Genomic DNA, 26,218 nt, shown 5'->3' on the forward strand with positions numbered 1-26,218 from the left:
TTTATCTAAGGAGGAATACATGTGTCATTGTGAAAGTTTAACAATGGTTCACCAGACTAATCTCTGGGGTGCAGAGCAGTCATATGTAAACGAATTGAGGAAATGGGACTGTATCCTCTAGATTTTCGAAGAATTAGAGATAATCTCATTGAAATAAACACAATTCTGACAGGGTATGACAGGGTAGATATAAATAGGATGCTTCTTCTGCCTGATAATTCTCAAACCAGGGGTAGTCCATTTAAGACTAGAATGGGGAGGAATTTCTTCTCTCAGATGGTGGTAAATATCTAGAATTCATACCCCATGGGCCTAAGGAAGCTCAAGAATTGAACAGGTTCAAGGCAGAAATCAATAAAGAGTGAGAAATGGCGTAGAGGTATGTAATCAGCTGTAATCTGTTTACTGACAGGGCAGAATTGATGGGCTGAATGGCCTACATTTTCACATGTTTCGAGCATTTATGGACCTGTCCTCATTGTATACTTGTGTATATATTTACAATGAAATTGAATCATTGACATCTGCAAATTATACTTTAGCTCTGAAGTTGTTAATATTTGATCCCTGGTCCATTTTTAACAGGAGTCCTAAGTAAAACAAGGTTTTCTTAAGCCAAAAATCATAGGATTAACTTATACATGAGGTCTCACTTGACAGACATATAGGGTATCCAAAGGAAACTGTACAGAAAAGCTCTGGAAATACCCAGCAGATCATGCAGAGCATGTAGTATTTGCACTGAGACAAATATAAGAGAAGCGTTAATAGTAAATCAAAGGCTTGTAAGATGCATTTATTGACCTCACCAAGACATACAGTACATTGAAAAGAGGTAAACTTTGGAAAGCCCTTGAAAAGTGAAGATGCCCAGCCAAGGTTCTGGCCAACGACGAAACAGTTTTACAGAAATCAAACACATCAGCAACCTCTCCAGTCCTTTCTGAATCTCCAATCGCAAGATCTTATCAACCATAGGCATCTTCAGGCTCACACAAAAATACAAGAAAATCTCATCAGTGAACATTTCGCTGATGGCTGCATTCTCCTGGCCCACAGTCAGTCCTGTAACTTATAACAACATCCTGCATCAGACTGAACTACAAAATTAATGTAGACCATCAATGCCAGAATGGCATAGTGTTTAGCAGGGATCTGGGTTCGATTTCAGCCTCGGGTCTTTGTGAAGTTTGCATGTTCTCCTTGTGTCTACATGAGTTTCTACTGGGTGCTCCAGTTTCCTCCCACACCAAAGGTGTGCAGGCTAGATGGATTGGCCACAGTAAATTTGGGTTACAGGGACAGGGTAGAATGTTCTTCAGAACATCAATGCAGGCTAAATAACCTCTGTCTGCACTTAGGGATTCTGTTATTTCACCAAGCATAAGGAGTAGAATATGAGTTTCAAGCCATCAAACAATTTACCTATTTGGGAAAGCCTATCTTGTTCAATGTCACCAAGAGACAAGGAAGTGGTGTATTTATGGTATGAACTGCCAGAGGAAGTGGTAGAGGTGAGTACAATTGCAACATTAAAAAAACATTTGGATTTGCACATGGATAGGAAAGGTTTAGAGGGAAATAGGCCAAACATAGGCAAATGAGACTAGTTCAGTTTAAGAAACCTGGTAGGCATGGATGAGTTGGGCAAAAGGGTCTGCTTCCATACCATATGACTCCAAGTAGAGAAGAGGCTTTCCAAAGCAAAAAACAGACTCTACAAACGAGTGTGGAGCTGAGCACAGACCAAATTCAAAGTGTACGGAGCCACAGTCCTCACCACTCTTCAGTATTGGCCTGAGCCATGGGCCCTGTACATGTGATAAGTTTACTTTCTAGAGAATTAAATCTGCAATGTCCTCAAGATCTGCTGGCAGGATCTAATCACAAATATTGAAATCCTGGAAACAGCCAAGAAACATCATCAAGGCCATCCAAGCCAAGTGTGTTGGACAGGTCATATTGCCGTGATGAATGTCGCCTGTCCACAATCATTGTGTACAGAAGACTGACCAGTGGTTAGTCGAATGGGGGGGGCCCAAACAAATTTTTCAAGCACTCCCTGAAGAAATCCCTTTCTGTATGAAACATTCACCATTGCCAGAAAGAAGCTTTGGCTTCAGATCCTGATACCTGGAGATAGAATCATAGATTCACATGAAATGAAACTGGACAGATCACCTGGCATTGACCTAGGCACCGGAAAAGACAACGGCAGAAACACGCCAAACAGGGAAACGTCTGTGGGCTAGTGCCAAAATTGGGAGAGCTGTCTCACAGACTAGTCAAGCAACAGACCGACATAGTCATACTCACAGAATCAAATCTTACAACAATGTCCCAGACATCACCATCACCATCCCTGGATATATCCTGTTCCACCAGCAGAGCTGTAGGAGTCCTTAACATTGGCTCCAGACCCCATGAAGTTTCATGGCTTCAAGTTAAACTTGGGCAAGGAGATCTTCTGCTGATTACCACATGCCATTCTCCCTCAGCTGATGAATCAGTACTCCTCAGCATTGAACAGTACTAATAGGAAACACTGAGGATGGCAAAGACATAAAATCTACTCTGGGTGGGAGATTTGAGTGGCTTGGCAGCAGTACGACTGATTGAGCTGGTTGGGTCCTAAAGGACACAGCTGCTTGACTGGGTCTGTGGTAGGTGGTGAGGGAACCAACAAGAGGGAAAAACATACTTGACCTCATTCTTAACAATTTTCCAGCTGCAGTTGCATCTGTCCGTGACAGTATTGGTAAGAGTGGCCATTGCACAGTCCTTGTGGAGACAAAGTCCTGCCTTCACATTGAGAACAAGCTTCATCGTGTTGTGTGGCATTATCACCATGCTAAATGAGACAGACTTCGCACTGATCTAGCACCTCAAGACTGAGCATCCATGAGGCGCTATGGGCCATCAACAGCAGCAGAATTGTGCTCCAGCACAATCTGTAACCTCATGGCCTGGCATATCCCCTACTCAACCATTACCATCAAGCCAGGGGATCAACCCTGGTTTAATGGAGAGTGCAGGAGGGCATGTCAGGAGCAGCACCAGGCATACCTGAAAATGAGGTGTCAACCTGGTGAAGCCACCAATCAGGACTACTTGCACGCCAAACAGGGAAAGCAGCAAGTGATAGACAGATCTCAGCGATCCCACAACCAAAAGATCAGTTCTGAGCTCTACAGTCCTGCTACATCCAGTGTGAATGGTGGTGGACAATTAAACAACTCACTGGAGAAGGGGGCTCCACAAATATCCCCATCCTCAATGATGGAAGACCCCAGTGCATCGGTACAAAAGATAAGGCTGAAGCATTCGCAGCAATCTTCAGCCAGAAGTGCCAAGTGGATGATCCATCTTGGCCTCCTCCAGTGGTCTCCAGCATCACAGATAGCAGTCTTCACTCCACATGATATCAGGAAACAGTTGGAGACACTGGATACTGCAAAGGCTATGGGACCTGACAACATTCCACCAACAGTACTGAAGACTTGTGTTCCTGTACTTGCCACTCCCCGAGCCAAGCTGTTCCAGTACAGTTACAACACCGGTATCTACCCGACAATGTGGAAAATTGCCCCCAAGTGTCCTGTACACAAAAAGCAGGAAAAAATCCAACCCGGCCAATTACCGCCCCATCAGCCTCCTCTCGATCATCAGTAAAGTGATGGAATGTGTCACTAACAGTACTATCAAGCACCACCTGCTCACATATAACCTGGTCAGCGACGCCCAGTTTGGGTTCTGCCAGGGCAACTCAGCTCCTGATCTCATTACAGCCTTGGTTCAAACATTAGATAAAAGAGCTGAATTGCGGAGGTGCGGTGAGAGTGACAACCCTTGACATCAAGGCTGCATTCAACTGAATGTGGCATCATGGAGCCCGGGCAAAACTGGAATCAATGGGTATCAGTGGGCAAACTCTCCGGTGATTGGAGGCATACCTGACACATAGAAAGATGATCGGCACGTTGGCTCAGTGGTTAGCACTGAGAGTCTCACAGCACCAGCGACCCGGGTTCAATTCCAGCCTCGGGTGACTGTCTGTGTGGAGTTTGCACATTCTCCCCGTGTCTGCGTGGGTTTCCTCCGGGTGCTCCAGTTTCTTCCCACAGTTCAAAGATGTGCAGGCTCGGTGGATTGGCCATGCTGAATTGCCTGTAGTGTTCAGGGGTGTGTGAGTTATAGGGGGATGCTTCAAGGGGGGTGTGGACTTGTTGGGCCGAAGGGCCTGTTTCCACGCTGTAGGGAATCTAATTGTTGGCGGCCAATTACCTCAGTTCCAGGACATTTCTGCAGAAGTCCCTCAGTGTAGTGTCCTAGGCCCAATCATCTGCAGCTGTTTCATCACTGACCTTCCCTCCAGAATAAGCTCAGAAGTGGGGATACTTGCCAATGATTGTACAATGTTCAGTACCATTTGTGACTCCTTAGATACTGAAGCAGTCCATGTTCACACGCAACGAGATCTGGACAATATCCAGGCTTAGACTGACAAGTGGCAAGTGACATGCGTGCCACACAAATCCCAGGCTTTGACCATCATCAATAAGAGACAATCTAACCTCTGTCCCTTGACATTCAATGGTGTTACCATCACTGAATTCCCCACTATCAACATTCTGGGGATTACCATTGACCAGAAACTCAACTGGACTCACCACATTAGCACAGTGGCTACAAGAGCAGGCCAGAAGCTAGAAATACTGCGGCGTGAAAATCACCTCCTGATTCCTCAAAACCTGTCCACCATCTCGAAGGCACAAGTCAGGAGTGTGATGGAATACTTTGACTGCAGCCCCAACTACAGTCAAGAAGCTTGACACCATCCAAGAGAAAGCAGCCGCTTGATTGGCACTATATCCACAAACATCCACTCCCTCCAGCACGGACGCTCAGTAGCAGCAGTGTGTATATTCAACAATATGTACTGCAGAAATTCACCAGAGATCCTCAGACAGCACCTTCCAAACCCATGACCTATCTAGAAGGACAAGGGCATCAGACATATGGGAGCACCACCTCCAAGTTCCCCTCCAAGTTACTCACCATCCTGACTTGGAAATATATCACCGTTCCTTCACTGTCGCTGGGTCAAAACTCTGGAATTCCCTCCCTAATGGCATTGTGGGTCAACGTATGGCAGGAGGACTGCAGCGGGTTCAAGAAGGCAGCTCACCAACACCTTCTCAAGGGCAACTAGGGATGGATAAGAAATGCTGGCCAGCCAGCAATGCCCACATCCGCAAATGATTAGAAAAAAATATATAGCACAGAAACAGACCTTTTGGTCCAAACAGTCCACACCAACCATGTTCCCAAACTAAACTGGTCGCACCTGCCTGTGCTTGGCCCATATCCCTACAATACTTTCCTGGTCATGAGCTTATCCAAATTTCTTTTCAACATTGTAACTGCATCTACAATTCACTCCACACATGAACCACTCTGTGTGAAAAGGTTTCCCCTCATGTCCTTTTTATAAATTTCTCCTCTCATCTTAAAAATATTCCCCCTAGTTTTGAACTCCCCCATCTTAGGGAAAAGATCCTTGTCATTCACCCTACCTATATCCCTAATGATTTTATAAACTTCAATAAGGTCATCCCTCAACCTCCTACATTTCAGTGAGAAAAGCCTCAGTCTTTCCAATTTATTATTATATCTCAAATCCTCCATACCCATCAACATCCTGATAAATCTTTTCTAAACCCTCTCCAGTTTAATAATATCCTTCCTATAACAGGGTGACCAAACTGCACACATCAGGAGTGCTACAGACACCTTTGAGCCTGAGCAAACATACAGCATGAAAGAGAAAAGGAGGAGAAGAACAGATCCAATGATTTCCAGCAGTGACTATATCTTCAAATGAGCCACTGCGGAAAAATCTGAGCATTTGCTGATCAGCCACCAGTGAGCCTGCAATTTATTCATCCATGGGATGAGATTGTCACTGGCTAGGCAGCATTCATTGCCTATTCCTAATTGCCCAGAGGGCACTTCAGAGTCAACCACATTGCTGTGGATCTGGAGTCACATGTAGGCCAGACCGGGTAAGGATGGCAGTTTCCTTCCCTAAAGGACATGAGTGAGCCAGACAGGTTTTTCCTGACAATCAACATTGGATTCATGGTCATTAGATTCTTAATTCCAGATATTTTTATTCAATTCAAATTCCACCATCTGCTGGGGCAGGATTCAAACCTGAGTGTCCAGAATATATCTGGGTCCCTGGATTAACAGTCCAGCGATAATACCACTAGGCCATTGCCACCACCCACACCCCCCCCCCCCCCCCCCCACCCCAAGTGAGTATAAAAGTCTTAAAATCTTTGTCCAAAGAAATGCTGAGAGAGCACAATACTTAGAAAATGATAACAGGATCAGGCAGACTTAGATGGTTTCGTAAATGGGAAATCGTATTTAACTAATTTTCTAGCATGCTTTGAAGACAGTACAGGTAAGCTTGATTATAGGGAATCCTTGGATGTGGTGAACTTGCATTTCTAAAAGGCACTTGATAAAGTGTTACATCAAAGAATACCAAGATATATAACAGCTTGAGGTGTAGGAGGTAACATGTTAGTGTGATTGAAGGATTGGTTAGCTATTAGGAAGCAGACAGTATGTCTTTTTTGAGATGGCTAGCTGTAACTTGTTGAGTACCACAGTGGGATCAGCACAAGGAGCCTCAGGAATTTAAAATCAAATCAATGATGAAGGGACTGAATGTATGGTAACTAAACTTGCAATCTTATCAAGATTGGTGGAATTGTATGGTGCCAAAAACAAGTAATGAGGCTACCAAGGGATATAAATTATATGAGTCAGCAAGCATTTGTCAGATGGAGTATTTCTTATTTTCCAATTTATACAATGAATCACTGTAAGGTAATGTACCTTTGTTTTCTTTTCTTCTGTGTTTTATATCTAACATCTGTATCTAGGTACTTTGAACCTAAGATGGTGCCATGACGAGCAACATTGTAAACTTATCACTGTACTCCTGTACTTCTGTATTTGAGAGAAACCTAACTCTATTTCTAATTCTAATAACATACGAGAATATGAATTTGTTCACTTTGGCAAGAATAATAGAAAAGCAGTAATATTATTTAAATGGAGAGAGATTGTAGAACTCAATGGAACAGAGGCATCTGAGTGCCCTGGGATGTGAACCACTAGTTCATGTTTAAGTACAGCAAGGGATTAGGAAGATATGGATTTCTGATATTTCTTGCAAGAGTGTTGGAATATACAAGTTAGGAACGTTTTATTACAGCTTTACAGGGTCTTGGTGAGACCACATGTCAACAGCACTGTGTACAGTTTTGAACTCTTTTTTGAGAAAGGATATAATATAAAGCAGTTCACCGAAGGTTCGCTCAACTCAACCCTGGACAGAAGGAGATAATGGGAACTGCAGATGCTGGAGATTCCAAGATAATAAAATGTGAGGCTGGATGAACACAGCAGGCCAAGCAGCATCTCAGGAGCACTGTGCTCCTGAGATGCTGCTTGGCCTGCTGTGTTCATCCAGCCTCACATTTTATTATCCTGGACAGAAGGATATATTTTATAGTGTTGTGCAGCCTGGTCTTATACCCATTGGAGTTCAGAAGAAAGAGAGGTGATCTTATTGAAACAGACAGAATCTTGAGGGGACTTGACAGGATGGATGCTTCCTCTTATGAGGGAGATGAGAATCAGAAGACACTATTCCAAAAAAAATCTCCTGTTTAAGGTGATTGCATTGTGTTTCTCTCAGGGAATGGTTATTGTATGGAACTCATTCTCTCAAAAAGCAGTGGAGACTGGATCATTGAACTTATTTAAGTCTGAGTCAATTTGATTTTTGATAGACAAGGGAGTTAAGGGAATGGGGTAGGCAAACAGAAAGGTGGAGCTGATACTTTCAGTTGTGATTGTTTTGAATAGCCGAACATGTTTAGATGGCCAAATGGCCTACTCCAGCTAATAAGTATAATGTTCCCAAGGAGCAGCTGACCTGTGATTACAGGCAGCACATCAAGCCTGTTATTGTTGGCCGCAATCTTAATTCTTTTATCCTATTCCTGGTTTGTGTACCACAGTAAGGCCAAGAAACAAGCTGATGTTTGGATAAGGCATTACATTTCTTGGATACAACAGCAATATAGCAGAATTTATATGTCATGGAGAGAAATGCCCAACAGCGAGAGAAAATGATTATACAGTAGTGAGCAGCAGTTCAGTAAACACTGTGAATTTAAAGGGTGAATAAACATCATTGTAATTTGTTACCCAGAGAGTTGTGAATGCTTTGGCATTGAACATGTTTAAGGCAGGATTTTCTCAGAGCATCAAAAAATATGGAGAGCAGGCAGGAAAGTCGAATTGAAGCCTGAGATCACCTTCACTCATACAGAATGGTGAAGAAGGCTGAATGGGCTGAATGGTTTAAACTTGCTTCTATTTCTTGAGCTCTTCTACAGTGGTGTCCCCCAGTATACAGTACTAAGAAACTGTTGCTTCTGATGTACGTTAATGACTTGGAGATACAAAGTACAGTTCTGAAGTTTGCAGATGACACCAAATTTGGAAGGTTCACAAACTGTTTAGAACACAAAAATCAGCTTCAAGAAGACAGAGGGAGGCTGAAGGAATAGGTGAATATAACATGGCCAATGAAATTCAAGACAGAAGGCACTACACTTTTGTTGGAAGAACTCTGGAAGACTAATGAAAGCTAAATGGCACAATTCAAAGCAGGGTAATGACAGAGTGACTTTTGGATGTTTGTGTATGTGTTACAGCTGGAAGGTAGCAGGATAGGTTAACAAGCAATTAATAAGGCTTGTGGGATTAGCATATGAATAGAGGCAATGAGTACAGATGGCAGAAAATTAGAAACATCTTGTTCAGCTTCAGTACTAAGTTCAATTCTAGGCATTACAGGTTTAGAAGTTGTGAAGGCTCTGGAGCGTACACAGAAGGTTTACCCAGAATGGTTCCAGGGATGAAAGGTTACAGTTACATGAACAGACAGGAGAAGGTAAGAAAGTCTTCTTTTTTCAAAGAAATAATAACTACATGTTTGATTCAACTGTTTCTTTTAGTCAAGATAAACAGGCCATTTTCAGATTGGCAGATTTTAAATAGTGGATTTACACATGGATCAGTGCTAGGATTTCAACTACTGTACTTGCAATGTATATTCACAACTTAGGGACAGAATCGGTGCTGGATCTAGTTTTATTTGTCATTTTTATAAATGTTTTAGATGAGAATGTAGGAAGTTTTGTAAGTTTGCAAATGCGCCAAGATTGGTGGTATAGTAGACAGTGAAGAAGGGTTATCTAAGATTACAAAGACATCTAGATCAGTTGGGTCAAAGGGCTGAGGAGTGGCAGATGGAGTTAAATTTGGATGAATACAAGGTATTGCATGATGGTAAAACAAACAAAGGCAGGACTTAATCAACTAAAAGTAGTGCCTTGGGTAGTGTGTAGAACAGAGACCTAGATTTCAGGTACATAATTCTTTGAACTTTGCATCACATTTAGTACGCAGGAGGTTGCAGGGTGATCTAATAGTGGTTTATAAAATCGTTAGGGGTATACATAAGGTGAAAGGCTTTTCCCTTGACTGGGGGATTTCAAGACTAGAGTCATATTTTTGAGGTGAGAGAAGAAAGATTAAAAAAAACGTAAAGGTCAATTTTTTTTAAACAGAGACTGGTACATGTGTGGAATGAACTTCCAAAGAAGTGGTACAGTTACAATGCTTAAAAGACATTTAGATAAGTACATGAATAAGAAATGTTTGGAGGGACATGGGCCAAATACATGCAGGCGGGACTAGTTTAGTTTGAGATTATGGTTGACATAGACTATTGGATCGAAGGGTCTGTTTCCATGCTGTATGACTCTGTGACTAAGTATATGGTTAATATCTGGAGAGGTTTCACTTGAGTACATAAAGAGAAACAGTTACCAATGTTTGGAGTATCAATAAGTAAAGGGTGCAGATATAATGCAACTGGCAAAAGAATCAAAGATAGCAGAAGGAAAGGAACAGAGTTTGAAATGGACTACCCAAGAACATGGTAGAGGCACCTTCAATAGCTTTGCCACACATAAATTTTGAAACAGGAAAAAAAATCACAGGGATATGGTGAGAAAAAAAACAGGTTTGAAATAACTGAACAGCTGAAAACAGCTGGTGCACACTGGATTAGCGAAATGGCTTTCTCCTGTGCTGAACTAATGGATGAAAAATAATGTCAGCACCGTTAATAATGAAACTCTTGTCATTACTCTGTCAAAAAAACAGGATATTTCTTTTCATTCTATGGAGTTTGGGAATTTCCCACTTAAAGATAGTTCCTCAGTGGAAACGGAAAAAGTTATTAATTGCAGGGGGTTTTCAAATAGTCACCAGGAATAAAAAGAAAAGGAGTTCCTTGTCCCAGTGTTCCTGATCTCTCTTTCCACAGCTCTTCCTCCTCACTGCAGAAATCCCCCACCTTCCTAAAGTGCAGTCACATTAACAACAGTGCAGGGAGTTTTCTGCACCAGTTGGTTCTCTCAAAGGGAGACGGGACCTAGACCAATGTCAACTTGGAAATTTTGAAGTGCAGAGTCATGGGCTGACTTCATGCACCAGCTGTCAGGCATGGAATTCGCTATCCACAGACAGATCTAGACCAGCCGTGCCGGCCTGAGTTTCGATTTCCTTTCTGCATTCATGTGGCATTCATTCAACAGCTTACTGTGATATTTAGTTCCATATTCTAGCTTAGTGTTTTTCAGCCAGAGTCCCCAGAAGCCTAAGGGATCTCCCAGCATAATAAAAGTGTTACGCACTATTTTCAGGTCATTTGTATCTTTAGAAACTTTTCATTATTCACACATTTGGAGTGTGAAAGAAGAAGAGTGATTTAATAGAAACAAAAAGTCACAGAGCTGTACAGCACGGAAATGGACCCTTCGGTCCAACTCATATGTGCTGACCAGATATCCTAAATTAATCTAGTCCCATTTGCCAGCATTTGGCCCCTATCCTTCCAAACTCTCCCTGTTCATGTACCCATCCAGATGCCTTCTAAATATTGTAATTGTACAAGCGTCGACCGCTTTCTCTGGCACATCGTTCCATACACACACCACCCTCTGCATAAAAAAGTTGTCCCTTAGGTCGCTTTTAAATCTTCCCTTTCTCACCTTAAACCTATGCCCTTTAAGTTTTGGACTTACCTACCTTAAGTAAAAGATCTTGACTGTTCACCCTATCCATGCCTTCATGATTTTATACGGCCTATTCAGCCTCTTGCTATTGCTCAAACCCTCCAACCCTGGCAACATATCGATAGCCACCTTGAATGGCTTTGCATGATTAGTTACAGCTAACATGGGCAGTAATTCATACACGTCCTGAGGGATCTTGGTAGGGTGAATATGGAAAGTGTGTTTCCTTTCCCTTTATGAAAGTTCTAAAGTGGGTGTGAGCACCACTGGATGGGCCAACATGTGTTGCCCATCCCTTACTGCCATTGAGAAGATGGCAGAGTTGCCTTCTTGAACCATTTGCAGTAGGTGGCTCCACAGTGCTGTTAGGGAGGGAGCTCTGGGGTTTTGAACTATCAACACTGAAGGAATGGTGACAAATTTTCAAGTCAGGATGAAGAATGGCTTGTAGATTTAGATTTAGATTTAATTGTCATGTGTTCTTGAGTACAGAAGTACAATGAAAAGTGTATAATGATGCCAACTTAGGTTCGAAGTAGTAAAAGAAACAAAGTTAAAAAGTTAAGCGTTACCTTCATAGAATAAAGTTGAAAACTAAGAAAAATGTAATTGTTGACATTAAAGATCTTCTTAATATGAACTGGGAAAATAAAACAATAAAGTTAAAAGTTAAACAATCTTTGATGAGTCCTCCACTTAGCTCACTCCTCTGGGAGACTTCAGCTGCCTGTTCTTAACACTGCCACTACAGATAGCAGGGACCTCTCTCACCACTGGCTGTTCCCGTGTTGTGCTGCAATGCTCTCACTGCTACTGTTGCTGAAACTGCCTCCTGCCCGATCTCCTCCTGCTGCCGCTGGAACATGCCAGGACACGACCCACTCACACGCTAAGATAACCCCACGCCGGGCTGAGAGACCAGGCCAAGATACTGCCACAGGCTGCCGCGAGATCAGGACGAGACACCAGCCTGAGACACCGCCACGCTGGGCCAAAAGACTCCTGTATGCCACCGAGAGGGCCGCCAAGACAGCAGGCCTAGTGAGTGCCACAGGCTGGGCCAAGAGGATGCCTCGCCAGGTCCATGCTGTGGTAGGGAGTGAAGAAAAGAAGAAACAAAACACCAGGAGAGAAAAACAAAAGAAAGAAACAGGGAAGAAATGGATGGGGCAGATGAGTTCCAACTGAAGCAACTTACTCGGCCATCATCTTAGATTTGGTGTTCTCAAGCAATAGCTGCTCTGGAACTCCGAGATGGCAGTGGTCATGAGTTTCAAATGAGCTCTCTGAGGAGCCTTGGTGTAATGATGTGAGAGAATCTAGAGCCAGGGCACTGTTTTAAAATAAGGTGGGGGGTTCACCCATTTAAAACAGAGGGAGGATGAGATTCTTTTCTTGCCAATTATTTTGGAACACTCTTCCTGGAAAGGCAGTGCAAGTGGAGTCTTTGAATACTTTTAAGGCAGACGCAAGTAGATTCCTGTTGTACAATGCAGGGAAAGATCATCAGGCGTAGGTGGCAAGATAGGTCTATCAGATCAGATACAATTCTACAGAATGGCAGAGCGGGCTCTAGACACCAAGAGGCCTACTCCTACACCTAATTTGTTTTTGTAATGAAAGATGATCATTCATTCGATAGTTCTCTACTTCATTTTCATTTTTGTTTCGTAAAGTGTGGGCAGAGGGAGGTAGCAGGGGGTGTGTGTTGGGGTTTCACAGAATTTCACAATAAATTGCAGGGTTCCTTAACCAAAAGAAGTTGTAAACCATTGTGCTAACCACTCTCTTTGTAAAAAATGTTTCCCTTGGAATTCCCTTTTGGATTTATTAATAACTGTCAGGTTTATGACCCTAGTTTTCACTTGAAACAGGCTGACCAGTATTGTTTTTAATTGATACTGTGCCTCAAAGGCTTAAATAATCATTTTAAAAAATCTCTGGCAGCAGATCATCCCTACTGTATGGTAGCAGGCCACCCTCCAAAGAGCATCCCATGCAGACCCACACCATTCCTGTAATGCTGTATTTCCCATGGCTAATCCACCTAGCCTGCACATTTCTGGACAATGTGGGCAATTTAGCATGGCCTATCCACTTGACCTGCACATCTTTGGACTGTGGGAGGAAACCAATCGTGAGAAAACATCAGATGTTGGGATCTCGAAATAAATGAGGCATATCTAGCTAAGAAACAAAAACAGAGGTTGTTGGAAAAGCTCAGTACCTGTGGAGGGAAATCAGACTTAACATTTTGGATCAAGTGACCTTTCCACAGAACGTTCCTCAGCCAAAAGCCCTTTAGCCCATTCAGTCCGTGCTGTCAACTATGTTAAGAACACATCTATCTCACTTCATGTCAGATGGGGCTCATTGGTTGCATGTTTGCCCTTGAATCACATGGTTTTGGCTTCATGTTGCAGTTCAAAGGAACACAGCTGATATTCTAGTGCAGTTCACGAGTGTTGCACTGTTGGATGTACTGTCTTTTGAATGTAATGTTTAACAGAATCCCAATCTGCCCTCAAGTGCTATTTGGAAGGAGATGTGATTTCTCCCCAATGTGCTGGCTAAAATTCAAAACTTAATCAATATCATAAGAGAAACAGATTATCATGCTGCTGTTTGAGGGACTTTGCCTAATGCAAATTACCCACTGTATTTCTGTATACAGAACAGTGTATATAGCAGTGACTATGTTTCAGAAGGTATTTCATTGGCTGTGAATCACTTTGTGACAACGAGTGGTTGTAAAAAGTGCAATTTTTGTATTATTTATTCATGGGATATGGGTGTCACTGGCTGGACCAACATTTATGTTCATTCTTTATTACCTGGAGGGCAGTTAAGAGTCAATCACATCACTGTGGGTCTCGAGTCACATATTGATCAGGTCAGATAAGGATGGTAGATTTCCTTCCCTACAGGTCATTAGTGAACTATAATGTGGAGATACCAGTGTTGGAGTGGCGTGGGATAAAGTCAGAAGTCACATGTCACCTGTCTATAGTTCAACAGGTTTACTTAAAATCACAAGCTTTCAGAACTGCTCTGAACAAACCTAAATAAAATCCAAAGGAACTGTGGATGCTATAATTCAGAAACAAAAACAGAACTTGTTGGAAAAGCTCAGCAGGTCTGGCAGCATCCGTGAAGACAAAAAATCAGAGTTAACGTTTCAGGTCCAGAGACCCTTGCTCAGAAGTTCTGAGGAAAGGTCACCAGACCCAAAACGTTAACTCTAATTTCTCTTCACAAATGCTGCCAGACCTGCTGAGCTTTTCCAACAAGTTCTGTTTTTGTTTCTGAATAAACCTGTTGGACTATAACCTGGTGTCCTGCGACTTTTGAATTATGGCTGCATATCTTTTTTTTAAATTCAAGATTTTTTAAAAAAAAATCAAATATCACTGTCTACGATGGTGGGATTTGAATCACATCCCCAGCATTTTAGCCGGATTTCTCAATTACTAGCCCCGTGACATTACCACGGTCTCCCCAAATGCATTAGCTTTCATTTGTCCGCCCATCTACCTTGTGAAGGGGACGTTGGGCAACACAACATGTAGGGAAGCACATTTGACAGTAATGAGGTTTTCTTGATAAGGTTTGTCCTTTGGTCGCCATGTCAGTCAGCTGTATCTGTCACCATGGCTTTTTGGGTTCCAGCTACCTGCAGTATTCCCCACGAGTCATCACTGTTCTCTTCCTCAAGTCTTCGACCACTATTCCACTGCCTCCCCACCTATCACCCTCATCATCATTCTGTCTTGTTCACTTTGCAGAGAGATTCGTTTTGAACAGAGAAGCGCAGAAGGTGGTGATTTGGCATCTTTGAAATCTCTGTCCAATTCACTCCCCTGTGCTGCCCGTTCCCCTGCAATTTTTTCTCCTTCGAATACTAATCCGATTCCCGAATTAAAGTCTCTATTCCCTGTTTCCAACGGTATTTCAAAGATTACATTCTAGATCCTATTTTTTTTAATCCTGATCTGTAAGGGGAGGGGGAAGAATCCGATTCGGACTGTGATGCCCTCCGCAGTGAAAGTGCCGCCTGACAATCACGTCCTGGCCCAACAAAATACGAGGCGGGCAGTCAGGTGCAGCATTTGGAAAGTAAGCAGGGCTCATGAGACAATATCAGCCAAGGGAGACCGAGGGAAAGGGTGTGAACAAGTTGGGAAAAAGGCAATATATTTGGAATTTTCCGCGGGTTTGCTCTCACGATCTTTTTTATGTTCGATTTAACTGAAGATCGTACCTGAAAGCTGGCCTGCGTCCTGGATCCATCTGGAGGTGTAAAGTCCGCCACGTCTGTACTGGCGAAAGGTGTTGAGGGAAAACAGAGAACAGAGATTCCAAATGATATGTTTTTTCTCTCTCCTCTATTCTACCTCCTGATATCCTTGAGCCCAACGAGCCATATCATCGAGTCTGACACCCAGAAGTCCTGGGACTCTGCACCGAAACCAATTCGATCGCAAAAGGAGGGAAACTGAGCACTGAAACTTGGCAATCGAAAGTTGTCAGGATTTTTTCGAAACTTTCTTTTTCTTTCTTGGAGCGCCTTCAGTCAACAGCCCGCAGATTTTCCAACGCGAAGTTGCGAGTTACAACTTTTCATTTCATGATTCACGCCATGGGGGTGTTTATCGTGCCGGAGGGAAATCCCAAGTATTACTTCTCAATCTGCAAATCCGAATATCTTCGTCGTCTGCCAGCCGCACCTGCCAGAAATAAATGCACGCCCGTTCACTTGCTCAATCTTTATATTGTGTACAGTCCTGGTTACCACACTACAACAAGGATGTGAATGCTATGGTGAGGGTACAGGAAAGGTTTACCACGATGTCGCTTGGTACCGTCGATTTTAGTTATGAGGAAAGGTTGGATAGACTGGATTTTCTGAAGAAAGGTCCAGACTCGAAACGTCAGCCTTCCTGCTCCTCTGGGGCTGCTTGGCCTGCTGTGTTCATCCAGCTCCACACCTTGTTATCTCGGATAGACTGGGTTTGTTTTCAGTAGAAGGCAGAAGGTTTTGGATAGACTGGGTTTGTTTTCACTAGAAGGCAGGAGGTTTTGGATAGACTGGGTTTGTTTTCAGTAGAAGGCAGGAAGTTTTGGATAGACTGGGTTTGTTTTCAGTAGAAGGCAGGAGGTTTTGGATAGACTGGGTTTGTTTTCACTAGACGGTAGGAGGTTTTGGATAGACTGGGTTTGTTTTCAGTAGAAGGCAGAAGGTTTTGGATAGACTGGGTTTGTTTTCAGTAGAAGGCAGGAGGTTTTGGATAGACTGGGTTTGTTTCCACTAGAAGGCAGAAGGTTTTGGATAGACTGGGTTTGTTTTCACTAGAAGGCAGAAGGTTTTGGATAGACTGGGTTTGTTTTCACTAGAAGGCAGAAGGTTTTGGATAGACTGGGTTTGTTTTCAGTAGAACGTAGGAGGTTTTGGATAGACTGGGTTTGTTTTCACTAGAAGGCAGAAGGTTTTGGATAGACTGCGTTTGTTTTCAGTAGAAGGCAGGAGGTTTTGGATAGACTGGGTTTGATTTCAGTAGAAGGCAGGAGGTTTTGGATAGACTGGGTTTGTTTTCAGTAGAAGGCAGGAGGTTTTGGATAGACTGGGTTTGTTTTCACTAGACGGTAGGAGGTTTTGGATAGACTGGGTTTGTTTTCAGTAGAAGGCAGAAGGTTTTGGATAGACTGGGTTTGTTTTCACTAGACGGTAGGAGGTTTTGGATAGACTGGGTTTGTTTTCACTAGACGGTAGGAGGTTTTGGATAGACTGGGTTTGTTTTCACTAGAAGGTAGGAGGTTTTGGATAGACTGGGTTTGTTTTCAGTAGAAGGCAGGAGGTTTTGGATAGACTGGGTTTGTTTTCACTAGAAGGTAGGAGGTTTTGGATAGACTGGGTTTGTTTTCACTAGAAGGTAGGAGGTTTTGGATAGACTGGGTTTGTTTTCACTAGAAGGTAGGAGGTTTTGGATAGACTGGGCTTGTTTTCAGTAGAACGTAGGAGGTTTTGGATAGATTGGGTTTGCTTTCAGTAGAACGTAGGAGGTTTTGGATAGACTGGGTTTGTTTTCAGTAGAAGGCAGGAGGTTTTGGATAGACTGGGTTTGTTTTCACTAGAAGGCAGAAGGTTTTGGATAGACTGGGTTTGTTTTCACTAGAAGGCAGAAGGTTTTGGATAGACTGGGTTTGATTTTAGTAGAAGTTAGGAAGTTGAGGGGTGACAAGGTCTGGAGCTGGATGAATGCAGCAGGCCAAGCAGCATCAGATGAGCAGGAAGGCTGACGTTTCAGGATTGCAGGTGGCGGAAGTGTCAGAGGATGATGCGTTGGATCCGGACATTGGTGGGCTGGCTCGTGAGGACGAGGCGGATTCTGTTTTGGTTGTTATTGCGGGGAGGGGGTGTGCGGGATGAGTTGTGGGAAATATGGCAGACACAGTCGAGGGCGTTCTCGACCACTGAGGAGGTGACCTGAAAAAAGTTTATAAAGTTGTGAATGGCATGGATAGAGTGGAAAGCATGAGACTTGTTCGCAGGGTGGATGGGTCAATTACTACAGGTTCAAGGTGCTAGGGGACAAGTTTAAAACAGATGTGCGAGGCAAGTTTTTCACACAAAAGGTGGTGAGTACCTGGAATGCATTGCCAGAGGAGATGATGGAAGCAGACATAATAGCAGCGTTCAAGAGCACCCAGACAAATACATGAATAGGAAGGGAATACAGATCGTTCTGCTATAATATGTTTCATTAATGTTAACTGACTGTAATGCGACCGAAGAATAAGGGACGCTTTTTGGATAATGCAAACTTTCTGCTGCACAGGTATGGTGATTTTCTATAGTGATTTCCCTGTAAAGCGATTTTCTATGGCAATTATCTATAGTGTGATTTTCTATCGGGTGAGGTCACACATGAACACAATTATTGTGTTACAGGAGAACCACCTGTAGAGGAACACTGATCCTGTAAGGAAGGACCAAAGGGCCTATTCCTGTGCTGTATTGTTCTTTCACCATTCCCTTTTGAATAACTGGGGATTAAAAAGGACTCCAAGTAACAGAGAATTCGGGGGAGGATTATAATTTATATATACATTTTCTGTAGTACCTTTCACTATCACAGGGCATCCCCAACACACATTGCATCTAACAGAAAATAAAACTGAAAGAACTGCATATGCTGGAAATCAGAAATAAAAACAGAAATTGCTGGAGAAACTCAGCAGGTCTGGCAGCATCTGTGGAGAGAAAGCAGAATTAACATTTGGGTCGAGTGGTGGAGGGTGGTACAATTACAACATTTAAAAGGCATCTGGATGGGTAAATGAATAGGAAGGGTTTAGAGGGATATGGGCTAAATGCTGGCAAATGAAACTAGGTTAATTTAGGACGTCTGGTCAGCATGGACAAATTGGACCAAAGGGTCCGTTTCTGTGCTGTGTATCTGCATGATTCTGTGATTCTTCTTTAACTTTTGAAGTTAAATTGGTGTTGTAAGATTGGAATCATGACAGCCAATTTGTGCACAGCAAACTCCCACGAAGCAACAATGGGTCAGATTGTCTCATTTTATTTTGGTTGTTCTTGATTGATCAGGATAACACAAAAGAATTTCCCTGCTCTTCTTTGAAACAATGAGATTTTACCTGAGGACAGGTGGGCCCTCAGTTTAGCATTTCATCTATAAAACAGCATTGTCAATATGCTAAGAGATAATAGAAACTGCCAATGCTGGAGAATCTGAGGTAACAAGGTGTGGAGCTGGACGAACACAGCAGGCCAAGCAGCATCAGAGGAGCAGGAGAGCTGATCTAACACTGACTTTGTCATTAAGCCTGCCGATAAGGGTTGTGCTGTTGTAATCTGGAATACTGCCCTCTACCTTGCAGAGGCTGAGCATCAACTCTCCGATACCTCCTCCAACCTTACCCTGTACTATGGCCCATCAGGCCACTTTATCCACAATGGTTACTAATCTCATTTCACCTGGTGATTCCCCCACTCCACTTCCAAGCTAATAATACCCCAACCTCACACAGCTTGTTTCTATCTCCTACCAAAAATCCACAAGCAGGACTGTCTGGGCAGACCCATTGTTTCAGCCTGCTCCTGCCCCACAGAACTCATCTCTTCCCATCTTGACTCAGTCTTCTCCGCTCCCCCCCCCCCCCCCCCCGCCCCACAACGTCCAATCCTTACCCGCATATATCCAAGAATCATCTGACACCTTACACCAGTTTCAAAACTTCCAGTTTACCAGCTGCAGCCACCTCCTCTTTAGCATGTACAAGCTATCCCTATACACATCTATTCCCCAATAGGAGGGTCTTAGGGCACTCCGCTTCTTCATGGAGCAAAGACCTGAACCATCCTCGCTCATCACCACCCTCGTCCGCTTGGCTGAGCTTGTCCTCGCCCTCAACAAGTTCTCTTTCATCTCTTCTCATTTTCTTCAGGTAAGAGGGGTTGCCATGGGCACCCGCATGGGCCCTAGTTATGCCTGTCTCTTCATGGGGAACGTGGAATATTCCTTGTTCCAGTACTTTTCTGGCCCCCGCCCACAACTCTTTCTCCGATACATCGATGTCATTGGTGCTGCTTCCCTCTCTCATCTGGAATTGGAAAACTTCATCAATTTCACCTCCAATTTCCGCCCTGCCATCACTTTCACCTGGTCCATCTCTGACTCCTCCCTTCCCTTCCTCAACATTTCTGTTTCCATTTCTGGGGATAGACTGCCGCTAATATTCACTACAAACCCACTGACTCCCACAGCTACCTGGACTATACATCCTCACCTCCCACTTCCTGAAAAGACTCCATCTCATTCTCTCTGTTCCTCCAGTTCCGTCACATGTATTCATATGAGGCCAACTTCGACAAGAGAGCCTCTGAAATGTCCACCTTTTTCCTCAACTGAGGATTCCTCAGCTCTGTTGTCGACAGGGCCCTCAACCAGGTCCGACCCATCCCCTGCATTTCTGCCCTCACCCCTTCTCTTTCCTCCTGCAACAGCGATAGGGTTCCCCTGATCCTCACCTACCATCCCACCAGCATCCACATCCAAAAGATCATCAGACACCATTTCCACCACCTCCAGCAAGATGCCACCAGCTGACACATATTCCCCGCCCCTCCTTTGTCCATCTTCCACAGGGACTGTTCCCTCCGGGACACCCTACCTTCGCCCCCACTTCCTTCACCCCCAACACTTCCCCACAGCCTTACGGCACCTTCCCCAGTAACCGGCGAAGGTGCAACACCTGCCCATTTACCTCCTCCCTCCCCAGTATCCAAGGGCCCAAATATACCTTCCAGGCGAAGCCACACTTCACCTGCACTTCCCAGAATCTAGTCCACTGCATTCACTGCTCACAATGTGGTGTCCTCTACATTGGGGAAATGAAGCGTAGATTTGGTGACTGCTTTGTAGAACATCCACATTCTGCTTCAAAAAAGACCCTGAACTACCTCTTGCCTGCCACTGCAACACACCACCCTGCTCCCTGGCCAACATCTCTGTCTCTGGCTTGCTGCAGTGTTCCAGCAAAACCCAGTGCAAGCTGGAGGAACAACACCTCGTTTTCTGCATGGGGACCCTACAGCCCTCCAGACTCAATACTGAGTTCAATAATTTTAGGGCCTAAACTCCCCCATGTCCCAGCCCCCACCCAACACACCAGGCCTTGTTACCACACAGCCTGCCATTACACACCCCCTGTTGTCAGTCATTAACAGTCCCCATTAACAACTACCCACCCTCCCAGCCTGATCGTTAGCAACTCCTTTGTCTGTCCAACTGCTTTTCTGTATCTTTGGGCTCTGTCCTATCGTTTACTCCCTACCCCACCCACCTCCCTATTTTCTGCATATAAACTGATGTTTTCCCAGCCACCATCAGTTCGAAGGAAGGGTCACCGGACCCAAAACGTTAACTCTGTTTTCTCCCTCACAGATGCTGCCAGACCTGCTGAACTTTTCCAGCAACTTTGTTTTTGTTCTCTAAGAAATCTGTCTGCAGAGAGCTATCTGTGGTTTTCCCTTTCTCCAACTGCAGACTAACTTATTGTTTTCTTTATTTCATAGGATGTGGACATCATAGGCAAGGCCAGCATTTGTTGTCCTTTCCTGAATACCCCTGAACCTAAGGGCAGTTAAGCGGCAATCACATTGTTGTAAGTCCAACTGTGGTCTCCCTGTTATAAGAAAGATGTTGTTGTTAAACTTGAAAGGGTTCAGAAAGAATTACAAGAATAGCGAAATCCAAAACGAGAGGGCATAGGCTTAAGGTGAGATGGGAAAGATTTAAAAGGGAACTGGGGCCAACTTTTTCATGCAGACGGTGATGCATATATGGAATGAACTGCCAGAGGAAGTGATGTAGCTTGTACAATTACAATATTTAAAAGGCATCTGGGTGGTTATTTGAATAGGAAGATTTGGAGTGATATAGGCGAATAATGGCAAATGAGACTAGATTAGTTTAGGATATCTGGTCAGCATGGATGGGTTGGACCAAAAGGTCTGTTTCTGTGCTGAACATCTCTATGGTTTTAGCTCTGGAGTCATATGTAGCAAATTAGACTAGCTAAGGACAACAGATTTCCCTCCATAAATACTTTAGTGGAACCAGATGGGGTTTTGTTTTGCTACAATTGTTGATAGTTTTAGGTCAGCATTCCTGAGATTAATCTTCATTTCCAACTTTATAACTGAATCTTTTAATTCCATCAGCTGCCATGGTGGAATTTGAGCCCATGTATCTAGAACATTAGTCTTAGTGTTCAGGTTTAATTATCTAGTGACGTCATCATTCCGCCACCATCTCACTGTCTCTGCAGCATAATCAAGAGGATCTCCAGAATGTCAACAACAATGATGTCATCATACATGGTGAGCAGCCAATCACGTTAAAGTATTCTCATAGACCACAGACCAGGAAGTTTAAAGCTTGAATCCCTTCACTTTTAATTTAAATATTTCAACTCATTAAATAAATGACAAATGCATTTTAATAAAAGCTAACTATTATGTTAAAAATTAAAGAAAATTAAGGCAAAAGTTCATCAAAATGAGAAAATTGTCATTGAACAAATGTAAAACTAGCTTTTTAGCACCAATGAAGATGTTTAGCAGTAATTATGAATTTAGATGTTATTAAAAACCCAGTTTTGGTTCATTTGACAAGATGTAACTTTCTTACAACTTTTCACAGACTTAACAGCACAGGACAAAAGAAAAACTTGCATTTAGATGGCATCTTCCATAACCACTGGGAGTCTGAAAGTGCTTTATAGTCAATAAAGTGTAGTCATTGTTCTTCAAAAATTTGGCAGCTAATCTGTGCACAGCAAAGCTCCCACAAACTGCAGTGTGATAATGACCAGATGGTCTGTATTATTGAGGGATAAACTTTGGCTGAGATCCTGAAGAAAGCTCATCTGTGATCTTGCGAATATTGATCTTGCTTTGTGCACCTCCTATGCAGTTGTAAGCCGTATACTTCACCCTAAGCACCCTATGATCTGTATGTCTTTGTGTGCTATGCCTCTGCTGCTTGCAAAACAAAGCTTATCACTGTACTTAGGTACACTGGACTACAGTAAATCAAATCAAATCAAAAGCAAATGCTTTTTCTTAAAAATGGTTCTGTGAGTAATTTTACAACTCCCAACTGGGTAGACAGAGTCTTGGTTTAGCACTTTATCCAAAACTTGTGGAAGAAATTCTCACTACTTTCAATAATTTCCAATTCCTTGTGGAGTGGGGCAGATCTTTAATAATTCACCTTCTCAAGGAACCTGGACTCCTTGACAGAAACATTTCATCCTATCCAAATCTTTGGTGCTTGTAACCCATTCTTGAGATTCATCAACAAACATCCTATCCCCTGTATTGGTCCCCAGAGCCCCAAAGTCAGACACTTAATACTCTTGTATTCAAATACCTCCAAGGTCTTGAACCTCATTATCTGCTAAAATTCCTACAGCCCACAAAACAGTATTCACCTACTCCCCCCAACCTTAATTTGAGAGACAGTAGGGTGCTGGTGGAAGAGACTAGAGCTAGGGGTGTAATTTAAAAATAAAGGGCCTCCTATTTAAAATTAAGATGAGAATTTATTTCTCAGAGGGTAATGAGTCTATGGAATGTCCTTCCCCGGTAAGCAGTGGAGGTGGAGATACTGAATATATTGAAAGCAGTGGCAAATTGATTCTTGATTAGCAAGGGAGTCGCAGGTTATTGGAGGTAGACAGGAAAGTTAGGCCACAATCGGATCAGCCATGATCTTGTCAAATGGCAGAAAAGGCTCAAGGAGCCAAATTTGTATAGTTGTATATCTTCTTGCCTCTGATCCTAACATGTTCCCACACCTTCCCAGTGTCCCCGCCGACCTCAAAATCCAGCTCTTCTAAGTTCCAGGTTCTTACTACTACTCGTGTAAAGAAATCCTTCTGAATTCATTCTGGAATGGCCAGGGAAGCATTGCTCCCTTTGATATGGAAGATTTTCGCGATCTTGTGCAGGAGGTGGAGGAAAGGCGTGGTTGTATCTCTCTGACACAGAAGGCTCCCACCAGTTCAGCAAGCATAGCATATACTCTGGACTTACGTGAATCTTTGCTGGTTGACGCTATGCACTGTGCCTGAACTCAGTGGGGATTTCCCATTTCTTCTTTGGAGAAAACAGTATTGTCACTGAGAGAGGAAAAGTGAGCAGCAGAATTCTGATTTATTCTCATATTGAGGTGATGTCTAAGTTTGCAAGTTAGTAGTAACCCCATCTAAGTCAGAAAATTATAAGTTCAAGGCCCACTCCAAGATTTGTACATATTAGTTAGATTGACACTTTTGCAAATTGGAGGGAGATGATGTTCTCATTGAGGTTTTGAAGTGGATATTAAGTCCCAAAATATGTAGGAGAGTGTGGAAAAGAGGTTAAAATGAAAAATCAGGAAAGGTGATTACAAACTGCCATGCGTGTGCCTTTTTTTAATAATTCATTCGCAGGATGTGGACATTGCTGGCAAGACCAACATTTGGTTGACAATCTCTAACTGTCTGCTGCCATTTTAAGCATGGTGAAGAGCATGATGATTGGAAACATGGGACACTCTGGAAGATATAGTTCAGGCTCCTAAGAATTCAGACTGAAACTGAATGTCAACTGACCGGCTTTGTCAGAGATTGAATGGGCGGCACGGTGGCTCAGTGGTTAGCACTAACAGCCTCACAGCACCAGGGACCCGGGTTCGATTCCTGCCTTGGGCGACTGTCTGTGTGGAGTTTGCACGTTCTCCCCATGTCTGCGTGGGTTTCCTCTGGGTGCTCCGGTTTCCTCCCACAGTCCAAAGATGTGCAGGTTAGGTGGATGGGCCATGCTAAATTGCCTGTAGTGTTCGGGGTGTATGGGTTATAGGGGGATGGGTCTGGGTGGGATGCTTCAAGGGGCGGTGTGGACTTGTTGGGCTGAAGGGCCTGTTTCCACACTGTAGGGAATCTAATCTAATCTAATCTAACAACAGCTGCATGGAGATGACAGCAGAAAGAAAAACAGCTGTGAATACTTTTGTTTTGTTCTGAAGAGAGGACAATGATCTCAAACTTTAGCATTATTTCTTCCTTTACAGATGCTGCCTGACCTGCTGTGTGTTCCTCACAATTTCTGTTTTCTGTTTTCTGTTCCAATTTCCAGAATGTTGTGCGGGAATCATTTGCTACGGAAAGAACAGCTCCCGTTGTGAGCCAGGAATATGTGAACCTACAGTGATGCCCTGACACTTTGTTAGGGTCTGGGAAAGGGCGGGGCAGATAGCCCTATTCCTAGTCCTGTGCCTTCAGGGAGACTAGAGTAGCACTGATCCTGTCTCAAGTGCCTGGGGGTGCCTCACAATGCTGAAAACATGCCAGGGTGGGGTGCAGGAAAACTCTCCCCCCCACTAAAATCTCCCAAAATGCCCAGGAAATGTCAGTGGATCAATCAGAGCAAGGTCATCTCCTTACATAAGAGGGACAGAATCCATAAGCAGCTACTGCTCCAATCAGAGACTTCATGTCTCTTTCATGTTTCTCCACCTCCAAGCTGTTTCTCAGTGCATTTGGTGCTGATCATAGTCAATAACTGAACCTATAAAATCCCCTCAGGAACTTCTACGTTTCAATAGACTTCTCGTTGTTTGAAACTCTAATGAGTACAGGGCCAGCTTGTTCAGCCTTTCTTCATAAAATTAACTCTACATCCCAGGATTGACTTGAATGAACAGTCTCTGCACTACATCTATTACAATTACATCCTTTCTCAATAAAGAGGCAAAAACTGTACAAGGTACTCCAGACATGGCCCTGCATAGCTGCAAAAAGACTTTCCCTCTTTACATTCTATTCCTCTTTCAATATTTGCTAATATTCCATTCACCTTCATAATCACTTTCTATACTTGAAGATGAACCTTAGTGATTTGTGTACTTGGTCACCCAGATCCCTCAGTACTACTGAGTTCTATGATCTCTCAACTTAAGCAGCAGACTACTTTTCTGTTCTTCCTGCCAAATTGGACATGTCATATTTTCCCACATTGGCCAAATTTCCACACACCCACATACTTACATCCCTTTGCAAATTCTCAGTTTTACTTTCCTACCCACAGAGTCATAGTCATGGCGTCATACAGCATGGAAACAGACCCTTTGGTCCAAACAGTCCAATCCGACCATAGTCCCAAAGCAAACTAGTTCCACCCTGCCTGTGCTGACCCCATGTTCCTCCAAATATTTCTTTTTCATGTACTCATCTCAATGTCTTTTAAACGTAACGAAACTCAAATCCACCACTTCCTCTGGAAGTTCATTCCACAAAATCTATCCTGCTATCATCATCAAATTTAACCATCATAGAGTCTGAGGGCTTTTGTTGTACAGTGCTAGTGTCCCTACCTTTGTGCCTGGAGATCTGGTTAAAGTTCCACC

At 43.4% G+C, this 26,218-nt stretch overlaps 1 protein-coding gene across 1 annotated transcript in view; it reads right to left on the minus strand.

Moving 5' to 3' along the window:
- Positions 1 to 26,218, minus strand: part of LOC125447171 (CD276 antigen-like) — a 57,694-nt gene that overhangs the window by 26,430 nt on the left and 5,046 nt on the right. The window contains exon 3 of the mRNA XM_048521363.2: positions 15,502 to 15,967. Within this exon, the coding sequence (XP_048377320.1) occupies positions 15,502 to 15,530 (29 nt within the window). The 5' untranslated portion in view covers positions 15,531 to 15,967. The remainder of the gene's footprint in view (positions 1 to 15,501; positions 15,968 to 26,218) is intronic.

This window comes from Stegostoma tigrinum, chromosome 38 (genome assembly GCF_030684315.1).
Source record: "Stegostoma tigrinum isolate sSteTig4 chromosome 38, sSteTig4.hap1, whole genome shotgun sequence".
In the NCBI taxonomy this organism is placed as follows: Eukaryota; Metazoa; Chordata; class Chondrichthyes; order Orectolobiformes; family Stegostomatidae; genus Stegostoma; species Stegostoma tigrinum.